At 46.7% G+C, this 10,077-nt stretch overlaps 1 protein-coding gene across 1 annotated transcript in view; it reads right to left on the minus strand.

The window, feature by feature from the left end:
- The window catches only part of LOC138582873 (testis-expressed protein 47-like), a 253,568-nt gene extending 246,986 nt beyond the window's left edge, over positions 1-6,582 (minus strand). The window contains exon 1 of the mRNA XM_069654569.1: positions 6,425-6,582. Coding sequence (XP_069510670.1) covers positions 6,425-6,562 — 138 coding nt within the window. The 5' untranslated portion in view covers positions 6,563-6,582. The remainder of the gene's footprint in view (positions 1-6,424) is intronic.
- Between the last annotated feature and the right edge of the window lie 3,495 nt (positions 6,583-10,077).

A 10,077-nucleotide genomic window follows, 5' to 3' on the forward strand; every position in this document is an offset into this window, starting at 1 on the left:
CAATATGAAAATATCTCAGAACATCCCTTACAGGAAACTTCCAAGATTTCCTCGAATACTTCTGCTTGCACATCATCACTTGCTGATGACTATGATCAAGTCTCAGATGCCTCCTTTGCCTCTCATAAAATGGATTCCACTGACTGCACATTTCCTTCCTTCATCAATCCGCTAGAACAAAACCTAATTTATCAAATTCACATTGAAAATCAAACTACCAGACCAAAACCTCTAATACTCAATAGAACTAATACCCTTAGACTATTTGGAGCGATATCACAGCTAAAACACATAACATCTAGCAAGATCGATTCAATAATTTTCAAAGATGAAGAGCACTTAGATAGAATCATCGTAGAATTATCTGATCCAGACGATCAAGAACTAATTATAACAAAACGTGACCAACTCCTCAAACTTGGATTCAACTGCTGGGCCTCAACATCAAGGAAAAATCCTACAAAAAAGTACACGCAAAATCGTAATAAAAAACACTCAACGAAACACCCAATCTCCCCGTACTTCCCAATTCTAGAAGAATTGAACATACATGAAAGACCATTCAAGAGAATTTATGATCCAGAAACGTCATTTACAGAAACCATTTCCTCAAGAAGTTCAATCTACTCTCAAGCATAGCAACTAAACAATAAGAATATAACATGGTCACTCTGTTCATGGAACACAAGAGGAAACCAACATCTGTTCACTCAACCTTTGCCTGACCTCGAGAACTATCTCATCATCTGTCTCCAAGAGACTTCGATCACTGAAACACCAGCATGCGACGGCTACCTCACTTTCCTAAATCCTGCCATAAAAAAACAACAAGGAAGACCAGCATCAGGCCTACTCACCCTAATCAAAATTACCCCGCATTGGAAAGTAGTACGCAACGAAAATATAAATCCCTGGATTCAATTGCTGATAATAACAACACAAGCGCACCAACAACGAAAAAAAGGAGATGGCGAAACAACAATCGCCATCTTGAACTTGTACTGGAATCCTGCAGCCATTTCACCTGTCGCATTCATTGATGGCGTATTCACAACAATAGACAACCTAGTAATGACCCATCAATGCCTTGAACTTATACTGTGCGGAGATCTCAATATCAACCTAATCACACCAAATGGAACCCCGCGCCCACTCGAACAACTGACAGGCAAAGCAGCGACATGGATGAACGAAATCAGAACGCGAAACCTTACTCTCCTAAATCATGCAAAAGATAACTCTACTCCCTTTGTCCCAACATGGAACAGAGGCCATTCAGCAGCAATAATTGACTATATATTTCTCTCCCAAAACCTTCATGAATCGGTCAAGACAGCTCTAACATTAACCTCTGACCACAGCGACCACAACAAGATAACTGTCACCTCACACACCATCAGCCAACAAAACGCAAAAGTTGCTCCGCTCGAACTTACTGGCACATCATCAAGGCTACGAATACCACAATCAGCGCTAACACTCCTGCCGATGAAACTACAAGCTTCAACAAAACCAGATCTTGAAAAGTTGAATTATGAATGGATTCTGCTCCCATTTCATCAAACATTAAAAAACCGTCCACAAAGAACTCATCTACATTCCTACAACGGAGAAATAGCACAAAGAAAAAAAGAGTTAGCTAAACAGATACGACAACTCAAGAAAAACAAAACATCAGAAAACATGACAAAGAGTAGAAAACTGAAACTTCGATACAACAACTGGAGGAAATCACAACAAGCAATCCTCCTCCAGACAGATGCCGAAACAATAATGAAAACCTACAAGACAAATAATACAAGAGAACTGTGGAACCTACTGAACGATAACCAGCAAAAACAACACAAGCTCGTAGCTAACGTACCAGAACAAACATGGATTACCCACTTCTCGTCCATGTATGCAGCACACGAACAACAATCTCAAGAAAACTTCAACCTCAAACCCAAAACAAACTGGACTGTAGTCATCATGTACGAAGAGCTACTACTCATGATCCAAAACCTTAATCCCTCAAGAGCCCCGGGTCCTGATGGTCTTTCCAATGCTGCCCTCAAACAAGATCCTGAGGCATGGGCTGAATTCATGATACAGATCTTGGAAATTATAAACACACACAACCGAATTCCAACTACATGGAGAACAGCCACCATAGTGCCGATCCATAAACAAGGACCACGTGACCTTCCTCAGAACTTTCGTCCGATTGCCTTGCTTGATCCACTCGGAAAAATCTTTGCAACAGCACTCTTGAGGCAACTCACTGAATGGGCCACTTCCACTGGACGACTATCACCGCGACAAACAGGCTTCACACGTAACGTTGGAACTAACATCAATCTTCTTTTATTGCACGTAATTAAGCACGAAGCAATAAACAACAAGTCCATGATCTACACGGCCTTCATTGACTTAAAGATGGCCTTTGATGCAATACCTCGCCAAAAGCTTTGGGCTAAATTGAGCAAATGGAACTGCCCTGCGAATATCCTAGAACCCATTATACAACTTTATTCAAACACTTCAATAAAAATCAGACTCACAAAACAAGGTCTGACAACGGAGCCTATCAACACAGTGAATGGTCTAAAACAAGGATGTCCCCTTGCAGCGACCTTATACAACCTGTTTACATCAGACATTGATCAATACCTCTCCAATACTCAAACAAACCCTCCGAAAATAAACTCAATACCGGTCCCCATTATGTCCTATGCAGACGACATCGTCTTGCTCGACAAAACACCATTTGGTCTCCAAATTTCTCTTACAGCACTAAGTGCCTACATGAATCAAAATGAGCTAACAATTAACAGCACAAAAACAAAAACCATGGCTCTAACAAAACCTAAACCAAAAGCAAAAAAAACACCGGATTTCAGCATCAATGGAATACGTTTGGAAAATGTCACAACATTTAAATATCTTGGCATCATGATCAATCAATCAAAGACAGAAAGAGATTGGCTAGACAACCTAGAACAAAAGGCTCAAGCACTCGCACGACAGGGCTCCATCCTACACAGAAAATATGGAAAATTTTCATTTAAGCCCATCATCATGTTCTACAGACAAAAATACATTCCCATCATAACCTATGGAACGGAAACAATGATGAACGCAGACCAGGTAGACTGGGTGAAATTTGAAGCAATATTCTGGCGCAGGATCTTAACTCTTCCTCAATCGTATCCCATGGCGAGAATTCGATACGAAGTAGCTACTCAATCCATCGGCTCCATGGTACGATGGAAAAGACTAGACATATACCGAAAAATACTGTCGGATGACAAGACCCCGGCAACCCAAATTCTGAAAACTAATTCAACTGCTCTAAATAACACCATACTACAAACCTGGAAAAAAACAATAACCAATGAAATGGAACAAGAAAACATATCTGAAGAACTCCTAACGAAACGTCCTCAACACGCTAAAACCAAAATTCTACAAAATGATTGGATCAAAACCATCGAAAAGAAAAATACATACAAACGGACTTTGCGATGCAACAAGGACAACAGAAAATTACATGAACCACAGCCATACATCTTGTCATTCCCTGATCCAAATATCAGATCGACCTTTTTAAAAATCCGCCTGAACACTTTACCAACTAATGAGTACTTGGCATCCATTAGACAAATTCCAAAAAACCAGAACCACTGTCGATTTTGTGAAATCACCACGATACCAGAAACCATATTTCATTTGATCATGGAATGTCCCTTTCTTGCCAACCGCCGCAAGCAGTTTGGGGCCTACTTTGACATGGCCTCGCAGCAAATGACAACAGATGAGAGATGGGCTGCGATTCTCAGTGGACAAAATAACAAATACATTTTCACAGCTGTCCTTTACCTTCACAGCATTCTCGAGATTAATGGAGGAAAAATGATATCCTAGAAATGTAGACTGCAATTCTGACTCTTCTTCTATCCACGTACTCCGCACGAACCACAAGATGAAAAAGTTTGAGACAAAACTAAAACATCAAAAAAAAAAAAAAATAATGGGACATTGAGGACTGCAGCGGCCATGGAAACATAACGGAGACATGGCCTGTTTAGCACCCAGAGCTGTGGCGGGGAAACAAAGGAGCGCAACTCTGGGCGAGAAGAGCCGGAGTGAAGTATAGTTTGCGTGTGTATGTGCCCTGTCCCACAGAAGGACTGCATGACCAAGCCCCCATCACATCAGCATGGTGGGCATGGGCGGTGAAGCCCCCTAGATGAACAGTGGATATGCATGGGGCAGGGACTGTTTGTTTTGGTGCACGTGTGTAAGAAGTGCGTGGGGCATGGCAAGTCATCAGTTGGGGTGAGAAAGGATGATACAACCCTGGCAGCACGATGGTGCAACCCTGGCAGCACCTCATCTACGGTCCACCAAGAGGAGGGAAAGCAGAATACAGCTCTGTGCAGCGCCTCATCCACCGTCGTCAAGTAGGGGCAGAGGTAAAAAAAGCCCATTGTAAGTTGTCAGCTAACCACCCGCCCCCCAAGAGGAGGATACACCTATTATGGCAAGGGATCCGGGAGGGTAGCGGCTCCACAGTGAGTGCTCGTGCACCCTCGGTAACAACAAACTAGCCAAGCCACACCAACGCGCACCAAAAGTGCTGGCACCATCCCAGGGCCACGTGGCAGTGACTCCTGAGAAGAAAAAAAAGAAGGACTTAGCGGAAAAGGGTGCAGCTATTGCCAATGCTTGAGGGCCCTTTTACGCCGTCAGTGTCCGGCAAGCGGCCCAGGTGTGGAGGGTGAAGTGAGTGGCACGTTATTCCTCCACCAGCATCCTGTCACAGTCTTTGGCCACCAGCTAAGGAGTAGGCCGATGTGGCCCCTGGTGCCCTCACAGGTGCGGCTTTGCTGGCCCCGGAACATTGCAGTCATCCCGCTACCACCAGCATCCTGTCACGGTCTCTGCCTACCAGCTAAGTAAAGACTAGGCCGATGTGGCCCCTGGTGTCCCAGGTGCGTCCTTGCCGGCCCTTGAGCTTTGAACTTTCCCAAAAAGATGCCCAGAAGTCAGACTGCTATTCTGAGTATGTGGGTGGTGTTGAGGGGGGCCGGGCACGAGCGAGGGTATTATGTCAGTGGTGAAAGTTCCACTCACCCAGGTTAATAAAGGGTGTGCTTGCAGGTGGAGTTTCCAACATGTTATCAGTAACCCACAAACCCTGTCTGCTATCCCCATGTGTACCAAGGCCTAGTGGGCGGGGGTCACCTGGACTTCTAAGTGTGTGAAAATGTGTTGCATCTATATTCCTAGTGTCATTGTATTGTGGGGTGATGTATTGTTTTTAGCGTTGTTTGGTCTTTATGGAAAAGGAGGAGTGTCGCATGCCACCCCTTCTGGGAGCATGGTAGCTCCCATGACTTGTGACTGTGTCACATGGTGCTAACCATGTGACCCACCGAAATAAAAGGGACGAGCCGTTTACAGCTCATCAGTTTAACAAAGAACTGACTCTGGCGTGTTATTGACTGCACCATGCTGGTGCCACGCCGCATGCAGCAGGCCCACTGGCGAGGCCCTGCATGTGGACAGTGACCCTGCTGGGCAACGCCGTCCCAACTGAATGTATTGACTGTGTGACCACAGCAACTGGTGCAACCCCGGTCTGGGTGCCCCCAGAGCCGGGGCTGCAGTGTGCTGGGTGCCCCCAACCAGGGAGCGTGGCTCCGGAGGCCACAGGGTGCCGCCTTCGGTCCGCCACCAACTGTATATCCAGTGTTCCGGATGTGGTAGGGTGCCCCCTACAGTCCGCCCCTCTGCATGATTGCAGAGCAGTGTGGGTAGCTTGGTGACCCAGGCATCCAACACCCATTATCCTAAACTATGATCATTATGTGTGTGTGCGCTGGTACTTTATGCCACCCATGCATAAGTCAGTGCCCCACTTGGGCCACCCCGCGCAAAAGAGTCTGGACACACCACGTTTGTTAGAGCAGTATAAGGCAATGCATATGTACAAGCACCCATCATAGCATGTGCGGGCTCTATGCCTCTCCCTTCTCCCTTTTGCAACCGCCTTTTGGATTTGGGACGACCTATGCAAGTTACCACCATAACATCCGTGCACTTATTCTGGCAATACTTGTCAGGTTTGTGATACCACATTTCTAATTTCGCATTGGTGTATAGTATGTCAATTGTGTCTATGTATGCTGTGAAGTGTGTTCAAACAGAACGACAAGAAGAAGATTGCATAATGAACAAACACATACAGGTGACCCATCCTGACTAGAATTGGCAGGTTGGACGAGGAACATTAACAAATAGAATCCTTTTATGATGCCGTCCTCCTGGCAGGACTCTGAAAAGCGGTAGAAACAATAGTAAGCACATCTCCCGCCCGCCCCCAAAGAGGGCACGTGCTGGAACCCTAGGCCCGCCCCTGCCCGTCCCCAGCACGCACCTTGCGCCCCTCCCGCTGCTGGGCCTGCCGTAGCCCGTACAATGAGAGCCGCTCGAGAAAGGGCCAGTCGCCAGACTCCAGCTCATACTCCAGCTCATACTCATTCCGGTTTCGCTCCCTGCGGGCCTTGGACGCCATGAGTCGAGCAGCGACTGTAACCCGGCAACCAGCAAACACAGGCAGGCCCTGGGGAGGGCCGGCGTGCTGCGGCCGGCAGGGAGGAGACCAGGAAACGCGACCCCATGTGGGCAGCGCACCAACTCTGAATCTCTCTGTATGACGTGTTAGACGAGAAGAATATTTTGCATTCAATTTAAAGCAGCATTTAAGCCTGTCATAATTTAAAACAATGTTAACGCATAGCGCAACATATTAAATATTAAAACGCGTAAAGGATGGTGTACATAGAATGCAAAATAATGTTGTCATCTAACACGTCACACCGCAACAGCGGGAAGCATCCAGCGATGGAGATGTTGTGATGGAAGGCCAGCACGCTGTATTTGACTACTCTCGTTTCCTGTGGGGTCTGGACCTTTCTGGGGGTGCGGGAAGGAGAGCGGGTGGAGGTTATCGGGGGACGACAAAGTATGCATACACAGAAATGCCAATGATATAGGGGAGACACCTTTAAAATAAGGGAGGCAGGCATGTGTGCATACATAAATACAAATGAGCGGGGACACATTGTTTACAATGTGAACATACTTTGCTACTTTTACAGACTATGAGGTAGAACATGCAGATAAGCAATGGCCCGTTTGTTTTTTGCTGGGGTATTTATAAGGAACCCGACCAAGTCACTGCGCCCGATTCACTCCATGCGTTTGGGAGGCGCAGCGTAACTTGGGTACATTATACATTGTTATTTTAGGGGGACGTAGAACGGTGGTATGGGGTGTCCTTCCTCCCTCCACATAATAAATTCAGAAACAAAAGTGGTATTGTCCCGAATCCGTTTATGAGGTTTACACGCCCAATCCAATTTGTAAGCATTTGAAGATGTTTATGTTGACTTTCGTGATGCTATATAAAAAGGTAGTCAAATCTGCCCCCTGGTAGTGGAACTATGCCCCCCCACCCCTCCAAATAACTCCGCAAATACCTCCCCTTTCGAGCTGTTCACTCCTCTAGCTCTAACTCCCTCAGACCCGGTCAGTCATTTTTCAAAGAAACGAGCTGGGGGTAGATCTCTGTCTTTAGCTGGGGCCTCCCTCTGGAACAGCCTCCCTGCCACTCTAAAATTTGAGGACAACCATCTCTTGTTCCGGAAGCACCTCAAGACCTTCCTCTTCTTCTGCCTTCGCTCCCCCTCTCCCCTGCTGATCTGTTCTCTCTTGGCACCATGCACCTGGCCACCCTCTGTCCGCCGCGCCCTGCTCACCCTGCCACCCTCCCACACTGCCACCGGGCCATCCCTTGCACTGGGGTCTGTATCTGTACCCATACTGTCCCCCCCATTTTTCTTCCTGCTCTTATCAGACCTCCCCTGTCTGCTGCCTTAAACCCAGCACTTGCCACTTGCTGGCTGCACTACCACGGTTTGTTCCCTTTATTATTTATTCATTATTATTTATCTGTTTCTCCTTTGGTCCGCACTTTCCACTTCTCCTCCCTTCCGTGCACTTTTCCCCTCCCCCATGCACTTGTGCATTCTGGGCCTAGAAATATCGTTGTTTTGTCCTCCCATGTTCCCCTCCCTTGCCATGTCGTGCTCTGAAACACTTGTGTACGAGAGCTATAGAAATAACATATCAATTCAATTTCAAACCAACCCGCCCCTCGCCTGCCCCATTTTCCATAATGCAAACCCACCACCTCATATCCTGCCTTCACTCTACTACCCTTCACAAGCAAAAAATCCGATGAGTTGACAGTGAACGCCTAAACCTCGCTACAAACCCTAACTTTTACCTGATAAGGGCTAGAACGTTTGTGGCGATCTCCAAGTGGGAGTTGTACAAATGTCCACGAGGGGGCACAAAGCCTTCATTATTGACACGAGCACCTTCCTGGCTGAATCCCCCTGTTTGTTTGGAGATAGCATCATATTCACTACTGAATACTCCGCGGTGTTTAAAGTCCTACTTCATTTATTTGTATTAATTTTGGGGCCAGAGACTGAGAGATACAAGCGGGGGGTGGCGGGGCGTGGAGGGGTCACCTTCCAGATTTGCATACAACAGTGAGCTAGCGTCAAGGCTGTACATGAAGGGGTTAGCACTTGCAGTGGCCACAGGGAGCAGCCAAGGAGGAGAGGCCCTTACGAGGGGAGAGTGGCAGATTAGAGCTCCAAGTGTCCATTCTGCGCCCGAGCAGGGAAGGCCTAGATGCGAAAGAGGAGCAGGTCCTTGACGAATAAGCTCCCCGGCTCCTTCCTAAACTGCAACCATCGGCCTATTGAAGCAGCTGAGGGTCTCTGTCCTTTTCAACCTTCTCCACAGGCCACAAAGAGACTGCAGCATCCTCAACCTTCCGAGACATGTCCAGATCAGGGAAGACAGCCATTCCTGTATCCAAACTGGTCAGATTCATTTCCTCAAGAGAAGGGTTAGGACGCAACGCTGGCAGAATAATGCCCTGCTCCGTATGAGCGGAAGTATACATCTTGGGCAGATAATTTGTGCCTGCCCCCAAAACCTCTGGAAGACATCTAAAACCGAGAGCCCCATCATCCCCAATCTTACACAGCGGTGCAAGGGGGGCTAACTAGTGGTAGGTACTCTGGCTGCATTCACAAAGTAAGGGGTGCTGGAGTGGGGGTAGCGAGAAAGGCAAAGAAGGCATTGGGCAGAGCTTGGGCACTAACATTTGCTGCATTGAGGGTTGACTATATTTTGTTTCAGTTTTTTTTGTTAATTCGACCACTTGGTCTAGCGAAATTACTGCCAGATTACAAATGGTGGTATGGCGGCGTTAGCCAGCAAATAAAACTCACATGGAACCCCTGTGAGAATCACAGGCTCGCGTGCTGCCCAATTCCTGGGCTAAAAATAAAGTTACAGTAGTACTAAAGACAAAAGAAACTCTTCTGCAGTGTCACTCTTTACATCCAATGAAAAGAGCTCAAAATTCAGGTTCGGACACAATGCATTTTTATATACAAGAGCAGAAACAAGGCAGTGTTACACTAACAAGGGGTTTGTGAAGTGCCTATGCATTTCGGATATTATACATCACCAGGACCAACCCCTATAGTAATGATTAACACAGAGGTAAATAAACACACAAACACAGATACATGTGAAGTGGGAGAATGGGAGAAAAAACTCCCCCCAATCTCCTCGCGACCATGGCCTAGAGGATCGCGGCCCAGACACCCACCACAAGATGAATTAGTCTATCTACCAGACGACCAAATACTCTGGTTCAAGAACATAAGGATATGCCCACCAGCTTGCCCTACTCAAGCCGACACCTGCGGCATGGATGCACTTGACTAAGACCTCAACAACAAGCACCCACATCGTTAGAGATGCCATAACGACCTAGCCAACTGCCAAGAACACACGTGCCATCATGCACACTGGTCACTCACTCACCAACCTACACGAAGAATATATTCAGTACTATGACGTAGGTGACGGATACACCCACTGACGCGCATCTTTATTATTTTTCACATAGGTTTTTCTAGTAATGCAGAAACGCAA

This window comes from Ambystoma mexicanum, chromosome 3q (genome assembly GCF_040938575.1).
Source record: "Ambystoma mexicanum isolate Mex_15411 chromosome 3q, UKY_AmexF1_1, whole genome shotgun sequence".
Classification (NCBI taxonomy): Eukaryota; Metazoa; Chordata; class Amphibia; order Caudata; family Ambystomatidae; genus Ambystoma; species Ambystoma mexicanum.